The following is a 21,993-nucleotide window of genomic DNA, read 5'->3' on the forward strand; positions in this document are numbered from 1 at the left end:
GGTGTCTGGTTAGACTATAAACTCTCCTTCCAGACTCACATCAAGCATCTCCAATCCAAAATTAAATCTAGAATCGGCTTCCTATTTCTCAACAAAGCCTCCTTCACTCATGCTGCCAAACATACCCTCGTAAAAGTGACTACCCTACCGATCCTTGACTTTGGTGATGTCATTTACAAAATAGCCTCCAACACTCTACTCAGCAAATTGGATGTAGTCTATCACAGTGTCATCCGTTTTGTCACTAAAGCCCCATATACCACCCACCACTGTGACCTGTATGCTCTCGTTGGCTGGCCCTCGCTACATATTCGTCGCCAAAACCACTGGCTCCAGGTCACCTATAAGTCTATGCTAGGTAAAGCCCCGCCTTATCTCAGCTCACTGGTCACCATAACAACACCCACCCGTAGCACGCGCTCCAGCAGGTATATTTCACTGGTCACCCCCAAAGCCAACACTTCCTTTGGCCGCCTTTCCTTCCAGTTCTTTGCTGCCAATGATTGGAGCGAATTGCAAAAATCACTGAAGCTGGAGTCTTATATCTCTAACTTTAAGCATCAGCTGTCAGAACAGCTTACCGATCACTGTACCTGTACACAGCCAATATGTAAATAGCACACCTAACTACCTCATCCCCATATTGTTACTTATCCTCTAGCTCTTTTGCACCCCAGTATCTCTATTCTCTACTTGCACATAATCATCTGCACATCTGTCATTCCAGTGGTAATGCTAAATTGTAATTATTTCACCTCCATGGCCTATTTATCACCTTACCTCCTTACTCTTCTACATTTGCACACACTTACACAGATTCTTCTATTGTGTTATTGACTATACGTTTGTTAATGTGTAACTCTGTGTTGTTGTTTTTGTCACACTGCTTTGCTTTATCTTGGCAGTGTCGCAGTTGTAAATGAGAACTTGTTCTCAACTGGCCTACTTGATGAAATATATATTTTTAAAGACTGAGGAGTGATTTTAGTGTGCTTGGCTTTACTAAAGACCATTGTACTCTACTGCCATCTACTGGCCAAAAGGAAGTACCACTTGCATGCCCATCATGTTTATGTAGCATGTCTATACACTGAGTATACAAATATCAGGAACATCTCAATATTGAGTGGCCTGTCATGGAAAGAGCAGGTGTTCTTAATGTTTGGTATACTCGGTGTATAGGGAAAACAGCTCTTGTGTTCTATGAGATACTACAAATAATTTATTGTTCCCCAAAATCAAATAATTATGAATAAGCCTTTAAATATGTAAGTGTAATACATTTTACTAATTGATTAGGGGTTACTTAGTTATAAACAAACAAATGATAGCGTACCAAACACATATTTCATCGTTGTCAAACATGTGTGTTAGAGTGTATGCATTGAAGGAAAAAAAACTCCATAAATGGCCCTCAATATTTTGCATGAAATGGACCTTGATGTGAACTATTGTAAACATAAACCGTTGGTAGGCAAAACAATTGCAATGTCCAGATTTGGGGAAATATAGGCCTTTTTTAAAATTTCAATAGACTATCAAATGTAAACTGTGATGCCTACATGTTTATTTTTCAGATAGCTTACCATATACATTACATAATTTGAATTAATTTGAAACGGAATTCAAAGTTGATGTGTAAAGTGTAGCCCTAAAGCAAGGCTATAGGCTATGTTTTATGTTTTATTTAAATATATATATATAATGAAGCACATCAAATTATAGCCTAAAAATAGAGGCCTTAATGGACGCTCTGGGCCTTTTAGTGACAGCGTGTGGTGTTTTGGAGACCGAGTGTCCAGGTCCAATATTGGGAAAATAGCCTACAAACTTCGGCCTAATATGGCATTGAGAATCCCATTTTCAAAACAAGGTAGTCTAGGTTAGCCTACTTCAGCCTTTATTTTCCAACATAAGGCTCGAATTTACTTTCGCTTGATTGACTTCCTGTTAATTATTATTAAAAAATTTTGTGAAACCTCTCAGCCCCGCCGGTCACCTCATATTTTCAGAAACCTGTCGCTTGTTTACCTTTCAAGACGATAAATCGTTTTATTTTTTTTCTAATTTGGCTCCATTTTACGAAGACTGTGCGTCCGCGGTCTGAGATTGTGTGCGGGTTTATTTGTTTAAGAATGGGCCATCATTTATATCCCGCGCGCTCTGTTTGGGCAGATGGTGGGCTTTGGTACGCCAAACGGGGCTACGTGTTTATTTGAAATGGAGCATGTGGCACGCTAGGGTGCAAAACGGCCCCAAGGAGCATGTGGTCCTCCGTCGCTGATTGAGAGACGAGAGTTTGGCAGCCTGACTCGGTTTTTGACAAGATGCAGGAGACAGGACTGGTGTTCTGTTGAAACAGACTCGCCTGTTTCCACGGGGCCGGGCGCCGGGCACAGAGACTGACTGGCCTCGAGTGCGGGCTGTTGGCTGTCCGTATTCTTCATGGCGTCGTTCGCAACCCCGTGTGGATGTGATAATGAATTTTATATGTCCAGCTGGAACTTCATAGAAATATAATTACATTTCAAGATGACATTAAATATGACATTTCACTGGCTAAAGCGTTGGACAGTGGAAAAAATATTGGAGAGTTTAAAATGTGCTAATTGCAGGACATCTTGTGCTTCCATAGCGCAGGTGAAAATATGAAATTAAACTTTCGTGTTGAACCAATTCAATCTTTGCAAGATAATTCGATTGGGAAGGGGGTTATTGATTGTTCAATAAAAACAAATGCAGTCCTTAAAACATAATAGATACAGGGCGTACTACCAGTCAAATTATAGTTCCAAAATGATGATGGTCTATACTCCACAGACAGTCATCAATAGACCCTACAGGGTAGAAGGGCTCACATTAAAGTTCACAGCAATAAGGCAGAGGCATTTGACAGCTATAGCCGAGAAAATAAAATGGAGTTCATGAAAATGTTACAATCTTATATAAATTGTAATTCCATAAGAGGTTTAAGTTCTCATAGGCCAGTTAATCAGTAAAGCACTTTCCATTTGTATTCTTGATTTATACTGTTATGGACAACACATAACATGATGTTAGACTGCAAAACACGATACAACCTATAAGTCATCCCACAGTCTTATTTAAAGAGAAAAAAAAATAGCATGTCTTCCTTTGATCACAGTTGAGTTGATGATTGACAGTGTACCCCCCTATTCCACCCCACCCTTCCCTGTCTCCATCCAGCTCAGCCCACTTTTACATCATCACTGGGATACCCAATCAGCTGGAGACCAATTTGTCAATGTCAGGTCACACACCAATCAGCGAAAGATATGGTAATACATTTGAGCCAATAAGAGTCAGCCTTTGTGCTCCATGGCTATATAAATATATATATATATTGGACCTGGGCTGCATCTGTCACATAGACAGTTGGGAGCCAGCTGGATCATCATATGGAACTAAATGAAACTGAGCAGAACAAACCTTGAGGCTGATGTTTTAGGCGTATTGATGGAGACCAGGCACGGAGTTGATCGAGCTTGATTACTTTTGGGATGTAGGCCTATCTTTGAGGAACAGAAAGGCTGAAAGAAAGGATATACACACCTATGTGTGTGGGTGTCCTTTCTGAATGAGATTTCCGTCAATACCAACTACTTAAGTATCCTACGTTAAGAACATCAAAAACGTTAATAACACTTTAGTAACATTACACAACACAACAGTCTGAAAATACATTGATAGAGTGGACAAGGGCAGGATTTACGGAATTACATAACCACATTCTAGGTCTGTCTGTAACACTGTCCAGTGTTGTCTTAGCTAAGTGCACCCTAGATAATCCAATGACCCCGTTTTTGGGGAGAATCTGACCCAACCTCAGTCCATGTGTCTCAGCAATCTCATCCCCAAATACCCATTCTACTCCTGGACACTCCTCCTGAACCCCTCCCATTACCCAGAGCACCATGGCCCCATCATGGCCAATGCACTGCCTCTGCCTGGCTTGTAGAAATCACCCCCTGTCACTCTGTCAGAGCTGTGCAACATAATTCACCCTGTTTGACTTGGCTCTCTCACAAAGGGGGGCTGAATGTGTGTAAGTGTGCGTTTCCCACTTCTGCTCAGAGCCTCGGACCTCTGCGTCACACCTGCTTTGGTGGAGGCCAGACCATGGGGCTGCAGAGCCAGTGTGTGTGTGTGCGTGTGTCTATTGTTCATAGTCCCTCTCTCTCTCTCTCTCCTATCACTGGTCTCCTCCCTTGCTCCCTCTCAATTTCCCACCCTGTGTATTTTCTCTCTCATTCCATTTCTCTCTATTTTTCTTTCGAACTCACTCGCTCATATTTGTAGGCTATCCCTGTGTGAAAGCCCCTTGTCAAACTCCCACTCCCACTTAGGCTTTGTCGGTGGGCATCACAGGGATGGGGGGCTAGGGAGGTTGTTGCCAGAGAGCCCTCCTCATTCATCCTCTCACCAGTCACTGGCAGCTGTTTGAGGGCACATTTTGACTGATGATATGGCCACTTCTCTGAACTCAAGCTGCAAAAAGATCATACAACCTAAATAAGATTTTTTTTTTTTTTGGTATTTATGGGAAAGGGTGGTGTTTATTTTGATTTTCTCTCTCTCTCTCTCTCTCTATATATATATATACGTATATATATTTTCATATTTTACTTTTCTCTGATTAGCTCTGTGGCTGAAACCAATATGAATTCATCATTTTACCAATATGAATTCATCATTTTACTTGGTAAGCCTATTTGCTAGGCCAAGGCCTATAGGTCTATCAAGCTATAAATAAATAAAAAACGTTTCATATCTGACGTGTGTTAAAGTGTCTGTTTTAATTGAATTGTGGGGCATTTGCTAGCCTACAGATGCTATTTTTATTCTTCGTCTCCTCGTGGATTTGAACTACGGCTGACCTTTCAGCATTCTCTTCTGCCTCCGTCCGATATGAGATGATGGAACCACGTGTTTGTGTGCGTTTCATTTCCCCATACAGTTCAGACAGTGGCGGGACGTGAACGCATTTGAGAAAACGTCTGGAAAACAGATGTTCGTAAGCAACAGAAAAAAAGATGCTCATAAAAAGGCCAGCTGGGTTGCTTTTGAGTTTGCCGTGACAGATGGAGATGTATCTGATATCCATTAGCACTCATGCCTCGCTTCTAAAAGGCCATAATGGATGTTGCGAGTTTCCTGAGGATGTGGCACACATGCGTCGCTCGCTCACAGTCAACTGGTGCGTTGATGACGATAGCTGGTGCTGAGTGCAGCTAAGGAGAAGAGAGGATGTTGTGACTGACCCTTTCGCTCAGGAAATGTATCATCCCACGTAATTAACCGATTAATGCCATGTAAATGCCACAGACTGGAATATATTCTGGGATTCATCTGACAGCATCGAGAAGTTTACCACACCAGTCACCGGCTCCATTAATAAGTGCATATACGCCGTCATCCCCACAGTGACCTTATGAAAATACCCCAACCAGAAGCTATGGATTACAGGCAACATCCACACTGAGCGAAAGGATAGAGCTGCCGCTTTCAAGGAGAGGGATACTATCAAATCAAATCAAATCAAATTTATTTATATAGCCCTTCGTACATCAGCTGATATCTCAAAGTGCTGTACAGAAACCCAGCCTAAAACCCCAAACAGCAAGCAATGCAGGTGTAGAAGCACGGTGGCTAGGAAAAACTCCCTAGAAAGGCCAATACCTAGGAAGAAACCTAGAGAGGAACCAGGCTATGTGGGGTGGCCAGTCCTCTTCTGGCTGTGCCGGGTGGAGATTATAACAGAACATGGCCAAGATGTTCAAATGTTCATAAATGACCAGCATGGTCGAATAATAATAAGGCAGAACAGTTGAAACTGGAGCAGCAGCACAGTCAGGTGGAAGTTGAAACTGGAGCAGCAGCATGGCCAGGTGGACTGGGGACAGCAAGGAGTCATCATGTCAGGTAGTCCTGGGGCATGGTCCTAGGGCTCAGGTCAGTTGAAACTGGAACAGCAGCATGGCCAGGTGGACTGGGGACAGCAAGGAGTCATCATGTCAGGTAGTCCTGGGGCATGGTCCTAGGGCTCAGGTCCTCCGAGAGAGAGAAAGAAAGAGAGAAGGAGAGAATTAGAGAACGCACACTTAGATTCACACAGGACACCGAATAGGACAGGAGAAGTACTCCAGATATAACAAACTGACCCCAGCCCCCCGACACATAAACTACTGCAGCATAAATACTGGAGGCTGAGACAGGAGGGGTCAGGAGGGGTACTATCCAGACACTTATAAGAAATCCAGCTATGACCTCCTGGGCGAGCCATCAAACAGGCAAAGCATCAATACAGGACTAAGATCGAATCCCGCTATGCCGACCTCTGACGCTCAACGAATGTGGTAGGGCTTGCAAACTATCACGGATTACAAAGGGAAACGCAGCCGCAAGATTCCCAGCAAGGATGCAGGGCTAGACAGAATACCAGGACGCGTACTTAGAGCATGCGCTGACCAGCTGGCAAAGTGTCTTCATTGACATTTTCAGGCTATCCCTGACCCGGTCTGTAATACCAACTTGTTTCAAGCAGACCACCATAGTCCCCGTGCCCAAGAATGCCAAGCTAACCTGCCTAAATGACTACCGCCCTGTTACACTCACATCTATAGCCATTAATTGCTTTGAAGGCTTGTCACTGCTCACATCACCCTGGACCCACTCCAAAATCGCATACCACCCCAACAGATCCACAGGTGACCAGCCTTTCAAAGCATTTCATGGCTATAGATGCGAGTGCTACAGGTCGATAGTCATTTAGGCAGGTTAGTCCCCTCCAAGCTCATCACCAAGCTCAGGACTCTGGGACTGAACATTGTTAACTTCCTGACGGGCCGCCCCCAGACGGTGAGGGCAGGCAACAACACATCCGCCACGCTGACCATCAACATGGGGCCCCTCGGGGGTGTGCGCTGCTTAGTCCCCTCCTGTACTCCCAGTTCAGCCAGTTTGCTGACGACACAACGGTGGTAGGACTGATCACCAACGGCGATGAGGCAGAGCTTCAAGGTCCTTGGCGTCCACATCACTGAGGAATTAACGTGGTGCACACACACCCACGCAGTCGTGAAGAGGGCACGACAGTATCTCCTCTCCCCACTCTGAAAAGATTTGGCGTGGGCCCTTAGATCCTCAAAATGTTTTACAGCTGCACGGTTAAGAGTCTTGACTGGCTGCATCGCCACTTGGTACGGCTACTGCAAAAGCACCCGACCGCAAGGCTCTGCAAAGGCTGGCGAGTGCGGCTTAGTACATCACTGTGGCCGAGCTCCCTGCCATCCAGGACCTCTATACCAGGCGGTCAAATACTCCAGCCATCCAAGCCATAGACTGTTCTCTCTGCTACCGCACAGCAAGCAATACCAGTGTACCGAGTCTGGAACCAACAGGACCCTGAACAGCTTCTACCTCCAAGACATAAGACTACTGAACAAAATGCTAAATAGCTCATCAAATGGCCACCCGGACTACCTGCATTGACCCTTTTTTTGCACCAACTCTCTTGGACTGACTCTACGCACACACAGGGGACTCTACCCACACATACTTAAACTGACACCCCAACACACACAGGGGACTCTACCCACACATACTTACACTGACACCCCAACACACACAGGGGACTCTACCCACACATACTTACACTGACACCCCAACACACACAGGGGACTCTACCCACACATACTTAAACTGACACCCCAACACACACACACGGGACTCTACCCACACATAGTTAAACTGACACCCCAACACACACATGGGACTCTACTCACACATACTTAAACTGACACCCCAACACACACATGGGACTCTACTCACACATACTTAAACTGACACCCCAACACACACATGGGACTCTACTCACACATACTTAAACTGACACCCCAACACACACATGGGACTCTACCCACACATACTTAAACTGACACCCCAACACACACACACGGGACTCTACCCACACATACTTAAACTGACACCCCAACACACACAGGGGACTCTACCCACACATACTTAAACTGACACCCCAACACACACAGGGTACTCTACCCACACATTCCTTACACTGACACCCCAACACACACACATGGGACTCTACCCACACATAGTTAAACTGACACCCCAACACACACATGGGACTCTACTCACACATACTTAAACTGACACCCCAACACACACATGGGACTCTACTCACACATACTTAAACTGACACCCCAACACACACATGGGACTCTACTCACACATACTTAAACTGACACCCCAACACACACACACGGGACTCTACCTACACATAGTTAAACTGACACCCCAACACACACATGGGACTCTACCCACACCTACTTAAACTGACACCCCAACACACACACGGGACTCTACTCACACATACTTAAACTGACACCCCAACACACACATGGGACTCTACCCACACATACTTAAACTGACACCCCAACACACACACAACATACGCACACATGCATACTGACGACACACACACGCTGCTGGTGCTGTCTATTATCTGTCCTGTTGCCGAGTCACTTCACTCCTACCTATATGTACATAGTTACCTCAATTACCTGGTACCCCCACACATCGGTTCTGTATTGGCACTCCCTGTATATAGCCATGTGATTTGGACTCTTTAAAATCATTTGTTACTCACTGTGTATTTATTCCCCGTGTCAATATTTGTGTTTTATTTTCTATTTTCTTATCTTTATCTTAAATTGTTTTGCAAAAGGACCTGTAGGTAAGCACTTCACTGTTAGTCTACACCTGTTGTTTATGAAGCATGTGACAAATAGCATTTAATTTTATTCGAAATAAAAGCTTTGACTAAGGCACAGAGGAATAGTGAACTATAATATAAAAATGACGTTTCAATCGTTGTAGATAAATACAGATTACAATAAACCTACTATTGGATTATAAAAGGTTCTGAAATAATCTAGGCCTATATGGTTTTTCAATTATTATTAGCCTATGATTATGGAAATTGTAATAAGCCTAATGGTAATGCACAAAACGTGATAGGCTATTTAAGTATAGGCCTACATTACTACAAGGCACTAGTACTAGGTGATCCATGATGAGATTGAGATATTCTGGTAATATTCCTAACTATTTGATTGGGCTGGGTTATGAGATTGAATGTCATGGTAGTTTGTCAATCCCAATATTATGTGAATGATATCCCTATCAGTGACTTTTCGGTGGGGGGAGAGGGAATTACTCCACATGAAATGCTGCAAAGCGGTGATACGCCACTAGATGGCAGCAATGCCAAGGTTGGGGAAACTAATCCTTGGTGGGCAGTGTACGCAGACAGGTCTTATCATCAGGCCGATTAGAATTATGAGCTGGCAATTTCGTGCGTTCAATAAAGATTCATTCGTTTTTGGTGTCGTTAAAACTAACGAATGGACCACTGTAGCCTAACACAATTTATAGCTTACAGACCCTGTGAAGTGAACATGTTGCATTTGTCTTCACTATTACACATTTATATTCATATAGATACATTTTAAAACGCCAGACTGACAAGCGTTTTGAAGCGTGTGTAGCCTATAATACAATTTTTATTTATTTCTAATGCAATTGTGCATATTATTTTCAAACGAAAATATGCTAAACACGAATGGCAGTAAAATTGCATATAGCATCGTAAACTAAAGATTGAGAGTTAATTCGATTTTTAGATGTGTAGGCTAAATAAATATAATGTAATCCGTTTCCTTTTCCTCCATCCTTATATGAAAGTAGCAGGTGCGCCTTGTACCAAGTGTTCATTTTAAGAGACCTATATGCCCTCTTGCCATGAAATTCGTTAAACACTATCATTTCAGAATCGAAATAATTCTTGAAACCTATAATAAATGTTTTCCAATTATATAATAGCGAACCAGTTCTACAATTTTTTTTATCTAAAGCATCGCAATGTAATCTAAAATAGGCCTACAAGCAGCTTTGCTTGCTATTCAATGTCTTTACATGTACTATAATATTCACCACAGACACATCTTCATTGTCTGTGCTAAATTTGCCTAATTACAGCCTACATTGAACAATTAAAACGATATTTAGCACAGAATGATATGAAACACAGAAAGCTCCACCCTGCACCAGACACATCCAATCACATTTTGATATTTAACATCTGAAACGCTTCATTGGCTCTTGATATGAAGGCGGGGATTGTGACATCGGACCCTGACGTCCAATCAAAACAGACACATCCCATGTCTCATGAATATTAACAACTACGATTACATTTCAAAAGACACTGGGCTACAGCCTTCACTACTCACAGGAAGCCTTTTCGAGGAAACAAGAACAAAATTGTGTCAAATTAGATATGATAAATATGGAACAAGAGACATTTTGACAACACAAAATACAAAAAAATTGTTTAATTAGCTTGACAACAGGCAGACTCAAATTAGAAAACAGACGGCAATATAAATCAACAAAACTAACAATTATTAGCCTATCTTCCAATTTGGCGTTAAAATGAGGAAATATTCAAATAGTTTATTTGTCCATCACAGGCTAGTAACAAAATATATTTTATTCTTATGGTCTTAAAGGTGTTCTCAGTGCTTTAGAAAAAAAACATACACCTACCTACTACCTATGTCAACTTCGTTTTATTATGAACACACAATCATTCTCAAATGAACATGGGGGTAACCTGACTTTCAACCAGAACTACTGTAACAATACACAGGCTATTGCCCTTTTTCTGTTAAACTTACAAAGCTTTAAAATGTAGTATATCAAAATGTCATGTTTAAAGTTCTCTGTAACATAACTTCATAATCATTGAAGCCTAAGCAACAGTTCCTTGTTGTGTAGGCCTGAGCAAATTAAAACTAAATTCAGTTCTCTTGGTTAAAACATTCTTTACAGAGCATTTTGTGTGGGTTAAGGGAAATTAACAAAATCATATGCTATAATCTAGCATAATTCTTCAGATTTTTATTGCAAATCAAATAAATTAAAACAGATTATTTCCAAAATAATAATTACAAATACCATCTTGCCTTCATAGGAAAAACGCTGTATTCTCCACTAATTACTATAAATATAGCCTATTTAAGCATAAATCGCTAAATACACCCCTTAATATTTACACATAAATTCGTACTGTCCATTACAGTAAAACATTTGACCTTTGGACAGGCAGTGTAGATCATTTGAGTATTGACCACTTTATTTGTTCTTTGGCAGACTGCATTATCTGGAGAAAAAAAACAACAGAAAACACCTTTTCAGATTGAGTGTGGAGAAACAACATTATCGTAGATCAATAATAGTAGCCTATTATAGTATACTGTAGTAGTGTTATATTTATTGTTAATTGTGACACAAGTCAACCAGTAGGTGTCCCTATTGTATGCATGTGAATTTGAATGGAACTCCTCAAACGTTCATATTTTACATGATACATGAGCTTCGTAAGTGTAACATCAAACTTTGTAAGTGTATTTTGTGTAGTAGACACAAAACAATGTGAGTCGGCTTCTCTGAGCAGACTTAAAATTAATTTTCATCTAGCTTAGAAACACAATTCAATTCTATTCAATATTGGTAACGACCTGATGCAAGTGTGCCTCTGATATATAATCGTCACTCCCCTTGCTAAAATGAAATTCCACAAGAAAAACAGCATTTGGGGGGGGGGGGGGGCTGTTGAAACAGAGACGCAGAGCGTAAAACTATACACCAGGGGGCGCAAGGAACCCAGGTAAAAGGATAAACTTGTGTCTAGTGTGTAGTGTCTACGTCTAGTAGTTTCAGTTCAGTGTTTTGGGTTTATTGTCTAGGTCTAGTTTAAAAATAATAATAATAATAATAATAATAATAATAATAATATAGGCACCATGACAATTCCATGTCTCTTAGAGGCTTTCAAGGTATTGCCGTTTGAAGTTTGGTTCCAACTTGGGAGAGAAAATGCCACAAGGCAAATAGTTAATTAATAGCTTTGGATATGAACCCTTCCTTGCAAACAGGGTCTGATTCAGGAGTACAGGGCAGTCTGAAAGTCACACAGAGATGACCAGTCATGTCCATTCTATATACTTCATATCTATCTATCAGGGGTGGCAGGTAGCCGTGGTTAGAGCGTTGGGCCAGTAACTAAAAGGTTGCTAGATCGAATCCCCGAGCTGACAAGGTAAAAATCTGTCATTCTGCCCCTGAACAAGGCAGTTAACCCACTGTTCCTAGGCCGTCATTGTAAATAAGAATTTGTTCTTACCTGACTTGCCTAGTCAAATAAAGGTTGCATGTAAAAAATATATATATTATTATATCTGCAACATTCTGGTCTTCTGAATAAGCCCCAGGAGACTCAAAATGTCCCACGTCGGAGGGTGAGGAGTGAGAGGACTTACATTGGAGGTCATAGCCAATTTGTCCGTAATGTGCTGTGAGGGTTAAACCAAAGGGTTAGGAGAAGAAGGAAAGAGGAAGTAACAGGCAGAACATTGCATGACGGTAAGAGCAATTAAGCAGCCATGCTGATCATGCAATGTGAGCCATTCCATCATTGACTGTGCAGGTGTGAGCATGGCATCAAATTCAGATGCAGGTTAGTACATGCTGGCAATTCTCCTAAATGATATTGAAAGCATTCTGTGTGAATGCAGTGTGTTTGGCACACATAAAGAATACACGAGTCAAATGGATGAACCTATGACTGAACGCAGTGACTTCAGTCAAACGGAAATCCTATTGTAGTATTGACGGCATGTCATAACACTAACAAATCAACCAGGTATTATGAGTAGTAATATTTGATCATTTTAAAATTGAACAACACTGGGAGACAATTATCCATATATTGTGTACTTTAGCTTTATTCTACAGAGCATGTAGTGTAGAAATGATGAAAATGGGTAACTGGAAAGATTATAATCAGGGTCGGGCTCAATTCCATTGAAATTCCAGTCAATTCACAAAGTAAACCAAATTCCATTTCAAAGCATTGAAGATAATTGGAATGACAATTTGTGTACCTCCTGAATTGACTAGAATTCAAAACGGAACTGACCCCAAACCCTGATAAGAATCATGTTATAGTTTATATGCAATTAATATACTGTATATGACAGTAGAACAGAAGGTTATGTCATCAGGTGTGAGCGGAAATTAAATGGCTAAAGTTCTATCAATAGAGAAGATAGTCGTACTATACATGCAGGGTGACATTGCTTGGCGTGTGGGTGCGTGTGTATGACCTCACCTGAGCCACGCTCTGCTCTGACAGTGGGTTCTCATCCGCCTGGAATAGATACCGTAAAAGAAAGAGGGGACATGACGTCATAGCAAATCAAGCACACACACACACCATTAGGGGCTGTGTGTGTGTAAAGAGTCAAACACATAAAGCAAGCAAGATAACATAATGCCCTAAAAAAAGGAATTTGATGCCTTGCATTGCGAATGTAAATTCACTCCGACATTGGTAAATATGTCAGTGACCACCACAATCCAATTAAAATGGCTGCCTCACACAAGGCATGCATTGTGCAGGGGAGTAGAACAAAGGGCCCTGCTGCTCTTAGTGTACCAACACCTATGGCATTTCCTAGAACCCCATATGGACTCCTTGAAACACGCTGGGCAACCTGAGGCTAACCACTGACAAACCACAGCAAGACACAGACTTAGTGGACAGTTGTTCCAACGTTGTGAGGTGGTTATCTGGAGGTTATATGCTCTCTCACCATGCAGTTACCTGCGCTGGATCTCCCTCACCCGCTATCCCTCACCCGTCATCTCTGGTGGTAGGGGCAGTCTGTTGCTATGCACACTGGCTTCTGTCCATCAATGTTACCAACGAAGCCGAATCAAAGAGGCCTAAGCCGTAGGCTTGCTCTGAACCATCCAGAGGACAATGTGAGGGTGGGGTCAGGGGAGAGAGGACACATGAGAGGAAGATGGACTTGGTGTTGATGGGATGGTGGTGGTGGTGGTGGGGGGGGGGGGGGGCTGAAGACTGGCATTTGGTGTTGTGACATCAAATAAGTTAATTCATTTTCCTCAAACATACAGGTTGTCAGATTCAACAACAATCCACGAGACACAATCCCAACATCTGTTGGTCTGAAAATAGAAATCACCATTTCCTATAGTCATCTGTGTCTTCAAGTATTGTCCCCATATCAGAATCCATGTATTAATCCATACAGTAGACACAGTCAGTGAGTGTAGCTGTCTTACCCTGTAATTGACCTTCTGGATGACCTGTTGGGGGTCGCTTTCCAAGATCACCCTGGTAACACAACGGTAAGGTCAGTCATTAAGAGAACACAAGATAGTGTACCAGTAACTCCCAACTCCATCCCTTGAATGATACCTCAAATCAAAGTGTATTGGTCTCATACACAGTATAGCAGATGTTATAGCGGGTGCAGTGTTACTAGCTCCTAACAATGCAGTAATATGTCAAACAAGGACACAAATAAAATCAGATTTTTTTGCCAAAACAAGAAATCAAGAACAAATCCAATTATCAACCCAATCTATACGTTACCCCCCGTCAATAATTTCGTCCACTACTAAGAAGACTCCGTCCATGTTGTCCAATAGACACCTTCTCTCCACATTTTTCCTGTGAGTAAGAAAACTTCATTGACTGACTTGAATTGTGGTTAGTATGTCTGAGCCAATAGGGCTGAAACCTGTGATAGGATCTCATATTATTGCCTTGTGGGCCAGAAATGTAGGGCTCACAACACCTTAGGCTATTCTGTACATTTCAAACACTGACTTAAATGAACTTCCTGTAGCACCAGTTGTCAAGGTTTGAAATGATACCGAACAGTTGGCATTTGAAAAAAAACTGCATGAAAAGGAGTGGAGAGGAAAGAAATAGATTCATTCACTCCTTCTCCCTCCCTGCATTGCTACTGCATTGGTTTCTATGGTAACGGCACCAGCCCCTGTCAAGCTGTTCCCCTTCACTGAGAGGCCAAGGGTGTGTCACTGTCATCCCATTATATATATATATATATATATATAACCCAAAATAAACAAATCACTAACTTAGTGCGGCCTTCAACTGACACGGTTCCCCATATTTTGAACACACGAAGGAAACAATTACACCAGAGCTAGTCAAATCAGAAATTAACTTTTCTAATTTTGTTGACCTGTCCCTATATTTGGGGCAGCAGGTAGCCTAGTGTAGATCGAATCCCCGAGCTGACAAGGTAAGAATCTGTCATTCTGCCCCTGAACAAGGCAGTTAACCCACTGTTCCTAGGTTGTCATTGTAAATAAGAATTTGTTCTTAACTGACTTGCCTAGTTAAATAAAGGTAAAATATATATATTTAAAAATATTTACGAGATGTTCTCTAATAATTAACAAAACTATTTTGAATAATTGTTTCTTGCATTGCTGTTGACTTTGTTACATTTTTCTCCTACAATCGTTAGCCCCCTAAAGGTGCTAACGACTTCCTCACATTTTAAAAAGGGAAGTTACTTCAACATAGACAACACTTACCTTAGGATTTGACCGAGGGACTCAAACAGACAGTTCAGTACAGCCATGAGCATGAGCTATAGGAAGAGAGAGCAGGGCAGTGGGCGAGGGGAAGATGAAAGGAAAACAAGAGAATTGAGAAGTATAGATGGAAGCCAGGCGAAGTAAACAGAGAAAAGGTTGTGGGAAAGGGACAGGGAGAGCGAAAAGTCAGGTGTGGTTTAATCACAATGCCTGTAGAATATAAATGCCAATTTGCCATAAAAGGACTGGTCCTTCGCTAGCAACGTACATAGCAACAAGAAGTGCTGAAGAAAATCTAATTATCAGTCATTTATTCTCATGGGCATTTGCAATATATAGGGTCCCCCCCCCCACAAAAAAATTACATATACACATTGTGTATATGTAAAAAAAAAAAAAAATTATTACATACAATAATTGATCTTTCATCTCTCTGTGTTTCATCATTTTCCTTACATGCAGCCTCTTTTGCAAATTGATCTCACACAGGAGAAAGCACCCGAGTGAGCGAAACAGCGCCCCCTCTGTCTCTCTACGTGTAGGCCATCTATCTGATACTGTCTGGTCCAAACGAGTACGACATTGTTGCCACCCGTAGCATTGAACGCAAGGGAAGCCAACGAGCATTTGGCATCCCTCGATTAAAAAGAAGTATACAAAATGTGCCAATCAGCGTTGGGCTAAAACTGAGCGAGCTCAACTATGAATGATCCTGTCGCACCAAAAAAAGTGTCAAGGTGAAGCCAGTTTGGATTTTTTTTTATCACTCCTATCAAATCGCATTAAAAGCATATGTCATTGACAGAAACATCTCATTGTTTTGTTGTCTTCCGGCGGTTAGCTGGCTAGCTCAAATTGGCACATTCCTAAATTAGCCGTGGATGGAAATAGGGATTTGGACTTGTGGTTGTAATTGATTTTCTGTATTGGCCGTGGAGATTCTGATCCAACCATTAATGTATATATGGTTGTGCCCTTAGCCTGAGAGGATGGAAGTTCAAAATACGCTACAGGTCAAAAGTTTTAGAACACCTACTCATTCAAAGATTTTTCTTTATTTTTTACTATTTTCTACATCGTAGAAAAATAGTGAAGACATCAAAACTATGAAATAACACATGGAATCATGTAGTAACCCAAAATGTTATATTTGAGATTCTTAAAATAGCCCCCCTTTGCCTTGATGACAGCTTTGCACACTCATGGCATTCTCCCAACCAGCTTCATGAGGTAGTCACCTGGAATGCATTTCAATTAACAGGTGTGCCTTAAAACTTAATTTGTGGAATTTATTTCCTTAATACCTTTGAGCCAATCAGTTGTGTTGTGACAAGGTAGGGGGTATACAGAATATGGTATTTTACCAAATAGGACTAAGTCCATATTATGGCAAGAACAGCTCAAATAAGCAAAGAGAAACAGTCCCTAATTACTTTAAAACATGAAGGTCAGTCAATAAGGACAATTTCAAGAACTTTGAAAGTTTCTTCAAGTGCAGTCGCAAAAACCATCAAGCGCTATGATGAAACCGGCTCTTATGAGGACCGCCACAGGAATGGAAGACCCAGAGTTACCTCTGCTGCATAGGATAAGTTCATCAGCGCTACCAGCCTCAGAAATTGCAGCCCAAATAAATGCTTCACAGAATTCAAGTAACAGACACGTCTCAACATCAACTGTTCAGAGGAGACTGTAAATCTGGCCTTCGTGGTCAAATTTCTGCAAAGAAACCACTACTAAAGGACACCAATAATAAGAAGAGACTTGCTTGGGCCAAGAATCACAAGCAATGGACATTAGAACACAGTGGAAATATGTCCTTTGGTCTGGAGTACAAATTGGAGATTTTTGGTCCAACCGCCGTTTCTTTGTGAGACGCGCTGTGGCTGAACAAATGACCTCAGCATGTGTATTTCCCACCGTAAAGCATGGAGGATGAGGTGTAATGGTGTGGGGGTGCTTTGCTGGTGACACTGTCTGATTTATTTAGAATTCAAGGTGCACTTAACCAGCATGGCTACCACAGCATTCTGCAGCAATAAGCCATCCCAACTGGTTTGGTCTTAGTAGGACTATCATTTGTTTTTCAAAAGGACAATGACCCAAAAACACCTCCAGGCTGTGTAAAGGCGATTTTACCAAGAAGGAGAGCGATAGAGTGCTGCATCAGATGACCTGGCCTCCACAATCCCCCGACCTCAACCAAATTGAGATGGTTTGGGATGAGGTGGACCGCAGAGTGTAGGAAAAGCAGCCAACAACTGCTTATAATATGTGGGGACTCCTTCAAGACTGTCGGAAAAGCATTCCAGGTGAAGCTGGTTGAGAGAATGGCAAGAGTGGGCAAAGCTGTCATCAAGGCAAACGGTGGCTATTTGAAAAATATCAAATATATTTGGATTAGTTGAACACTTTTTTGGTTACTACACGATTCCATATGTGTTGTTTCATAGTTTTGATGTCTTCACTATTAAATAGTCAAAATAAAGAAAAACCCTTGAATGAGTAGGTGTTCTAAAAACTTTTGACCGGTAGTGTATAGCTAGATGTAGAAAGCTCATGTTAACTTGCTAACGTTGCCCATGAAAGGAAGTTAGGCTAGCTAGCAATCATTTTAGCCAGGTAGTCTGGGACAACAAAAAATTAAAGTGTGTACTGTATGACAGAGCGATGAACCATTTCGTCAACGTGAGAGAGGAGGATGGTATTGGCGTTTCACTACAAGTAGGGTGAGTCAACATGATTTCCTACTTGCACGAATGCGTATGCACGCACACACAGAAATCAGAACCATGAACAGGCACATCATATTTAGCTTACGTTGACTGGATGAAATTGTTTTTGGAATCTTTCAGTTGTCACTGTACTAGACTAATCAGAGGAGATTTGATGATGATGAAATGTTGAAGTTGAAATGGTGCTGGACTAGTGAAAGCAGCGCTTTGTGGACTTCACGGGACAGAGGTTGCTCTCCGGTTGTGTGATAAAACAAAAAGGTGTGGTTGAATTTATTCTGCCACTGTGTCTTCTTATATCATGGTCACAAGGCATATTAATTAACAGGTTAAAGACGAAACAACGCAATTTTCACAACACATAGGCTGTAATTTGGGGGGGCTTGGCTTCCCCAGTGATTTCACCCATGTACCGCTACTACAAATTACATGTTGCTTTCTGAGATCCGAATTCTAAATTCATATGTGAGCGCTTAACTCAGACTGTGTGAATTATGCATTGATGCCAATGTAAGATTTGTGCAAAAAGGATCCGGGCCATAATGTATAGTCTTTGAAGCACCAGTCTAGCCTTGTACTCCCTCTGCATCACATTACCTACCTCATTCTCCTGTGCACTGCCCACCACGTAGAAGAATAGGTCGATGCTGCACTTGTACACGATCGTCATCCCCTCCACGAAGGCAATCTCATCTGCTTGGGGGGGGGGGGGGGGTCAAGCCACCAAGTAAACATTAAAGCACATTCACACCATATTCACATTTATGGAGAGTGAGGTTTTATGGTCGTCTTCCAATTTAAAATGTGAGTTTTGTCATATAAAATGCTCAACTCCTATGTGTGTGGGGAAGAAGGGATGGAGAGGAAGGAGGGATATAGAGATAGAGATTGGGCATCCTCCTTAGGGGCAGGTGGACCCGGGGTGTCGGATGACTGCTGTGAATTTCATTGGAACAAAAGAGTGCGAGAGCTGTCTGTCGCTGAACTGGTTCCCTCCCCTTTTGTTCGATGTAACGTGAGCTTGGGAGGACTGAAGAACCCAGAGGAACCAATACCGTTTCTCGTGTTTAGATAAACTGACCCATGAGGGTTGAGCCGCAGGCTAATGCTATACAGCTAACACGGTCTCTTGTTCTTCTATGGTGGAGGACACACAAAAGGGTGTGTGAACAACGGGTCCTAACTAAATCATTATTTACACAGTTGTCTACTAACGTGAGGCCAAAGAAGACTGGTACACATATGCATTGATATGCATTGATTTACATTATGATCCTGTTGATACTGATTTCCCTGACGGTGCACATCTTCTCAACTCTCTCGCCACATTGTTAGAATGTTTTTTATTTTTATACCTTACCGGTTCATTAAAACTATAACATGGAATAGACTATCAGGACTCAAGCTCAACCATCTACTCCAATAGGCTCCTGGGTCATTTTTTTTTAATGGGGCAAAACTTACTGTCAGCTTTGTGTGTCTTGTTGAAAACGTTCTTTTCAAAGTTCTTCTGCTCCTTCATGGAGGGGTAGAGCTCTGTGTCGTAGTACTAAAAACACATCAGAAGTCAGACATTAGCCGCATTAGTTATGATGAATACACCTGATTTGGGGTAGATATTTGGGGAAGTTCTCACAATGTCTTGACGCCACAACAATAGCCAACGTGGGTCGCCATTGGAGAACTGTTATTAGCATACCTTTGATAGAAGTCTATTGCCATCGTTGTCCAGAATGAAGACCGCTTTCACGGTGTACAGCGAGGGTTCCTGAAAGACAGTGTGACCACACGTTGACTAGAATAAAAGGACAATTTGCATTTCCCATAGGACCGAGGCGTACTGAACACATTCCTAAACGGTTATTGATAGAGCACTGATGATGAAGACGACATTGGTAAGGATAATAAAATCTAGTCATGTTCTTCAAAAACATGAGGGATACGACAATGTCAGAAAGAGACGTGAGCGTAGATGTCGATGGTCCCCAGATCCTTCAGTTCTTTCCATCCCACGGTGGCTTGGTTGAACCCGGGCCAAAGTTCTGTTATGCACTGACTACCACAGACTCAGAGCCTAAGTGTATCACAGAACTTGGGCCAGGAACATCACATTCAGGACTTTAGACCTCGAATTGAGATGAACTGGAGGAAAGTGCAAACCAGTCATCCAGATGTCTGTGTCAAATTAGAAACAGTCCACAGTGGAACTAATTCATTGAAAAGTTCAATGAGGTGCAGGTGTCAGGTCAACAGTCCCAAGGTCCTTTGTGCAACATTATCTTGTGAATTACTTAAGCACAGTGAATATCAATATCAAGAGTGCATAACTTATGAAGTTTACATCCAGACACTGTACTGGATGTGACTGCCTAACAGAAAACACTGGGCAATACATCAGATAGAATTATATCAGTTTAAAAAAATAAATATATATATATATATATATATATATAGAGAGAGAGAGAGAGAGAGATTTTGAGGCCGAGGGTCAAGTACAGCAGGTTGGATAATCAACGAAAAGTAATTGCGGCCTTGTCCAGCGCTGCTTGTTTTATTCTAAGTTTCAATTACAGTAGAAAATACTAACACAAAAACAATTTATGCAACGATCATCTGTCTAGAGTTTAGTTCAAAAGTGGAAAATTATTCTATGCATATTTAGTTGAACAACCCACCTGTGGAATCAAGTTTTTGGTAAACGTAAAATGCTGCGAAACGCAGCTCCTCCGGTTGAAACCAAATATCGTAGACGTGGCACACAATATATCCAGTGTTCACCCTTCAATGCTTGGGCAGGCTGATGTCTGTTATAATAAAAGTATAACGGATAGCCGACAACTCATGTCCTTCATTTAAGTGTAAATCATAAATTAGGTTATAATCTCAGATATGCGACACGGGGTAGCTTTTTAGACAGTATGCCCCTCTCTCTGGGCTAATTTGTCAACTGTTCGAGTTTGTACAACAGCAATTGCCCATTGACGAGGAAAAGTGCAACACATGTTGCTGCTGGTTGTGGAATCTCACTACACTACACTCAAATAGCGCATAGACTACATTCAGATTACAACGACAGTCGTGCAGAATACAGTACCTCCTAATGTCTGCTATCGTACCTGAAAATATTAGATCCAACCAGTCAGAGACCTATAAAAAAAATCACTTCTTAGGCTGGGCATGATGCAAAAATACTGAATACAACATTTTACGCAGCAAAGGGCTATAATGAATGCTATTCAAGCAACTGGCCTAATCATGCATTTGCAAGGTAATACTCGTTTAGAAAATATATAAAAAGCTCCATATCCCTACCGATTGCTTACCAAAGACGCGATCTCCATAGTGGTTCTCTGGTGTTGACGTGGACAGGTTTGAGCTGTCATTCTAGTAGACCTCACAAAATCCTCTGACTCATGGGTGGGCGGATCCTCCGCTGGCCTAGAGGAGGCTCCGCGAAACCAAGCCCCTCATTCGGCCATGTTGGCTCCCTCAAATCCGTGAATGATGTTAGGTCCTTGTTCTCTAGGAACCACAATGGCGTCAGTTTCTTACAGTGGTGTTTTTACGCGTTACTCCAAAATGAACACCGATAAGGTTTTGATGGCCACCTACTTCATGTGGCCAAGTAGTGAATTATGGGACATTATGCATATACATCCTATCAGTAGTATCTTTAATCTCATGTGTATAGAATATGTCAAAAATCAAC

At 41.8% G+C, this 21,993-nt stretch overlaps 1 protein-coding gene across 11 annotated transcripts; it reads right to left on the reverse strand.

Moving 5' to 3' along the window:
- Positions 1 to 10,421: 10,421 nt before the first annotated feature.
- On the reverse strand, positions 10,422 to 21,731 carry LOC109898324 (coatomer subunit zeta-1-like). 11 transcript variants are annotated; one of them, XM_020493261.2, is made up of 10 exons: positions 21,608 to 21,730; positions 19,984 to 20,052; positions 19,749 to 19,833; positions 18,886 to 18,980; positions 15,547 to 15,602; positions 14,570 to 14,647; positions 14,257 to 14,308; positions 13,277 to 13,315; positions 12,426 to 12,458; positions 10,422 to 11,266 (listed from the first exon to the last, which is right to left on the reverse strand). In XM_020493261.2, exons 1-10 carry the CDS (start codon positions 21,665 to 21,667, stop codon positions 11,219 to 11,221), a joined length of 615 nt encoding a protein of 204 aa, XP_020348850.1. In that variant the 5' UTR covers positions 21,668 to 21,730; the 3' UTR covers positions 10,422 to 11,218. The 11 variants fall into 11 exon arrangements, 8 of the variants coding, with proteins under 8 accessions (XP_020348850.1, XP_020348851.1, XP_020348853.1 ...); XM_020493262.2 differs by having other exon boundaries at positions 18,886 to 18,977; positions 21,608 to 21,729; XR_004211262.1 differs by having other exon boundaries at positions 13,277 to 14,308; positions 18,886 to 18,977.
- Positions 21,732 to 21,993: the final 262 nt, after the last annotated feature.

This window comes from Oncorhynchus kisutch, linkage group LG10 (genome assembly GCF_002021735.2).
Source record: "Oncorhynchus kisutch isolate 150728-3 linkage group LG10, Okis_V2, whole genome shotgun sequence".
Lineage (NCBI taxonomy): Eukaryota > Metazoa > Chordata > Actinopteri > Salmoniformes > Salmonidae > Oncorhynchus > Oncorhynchus kisutch.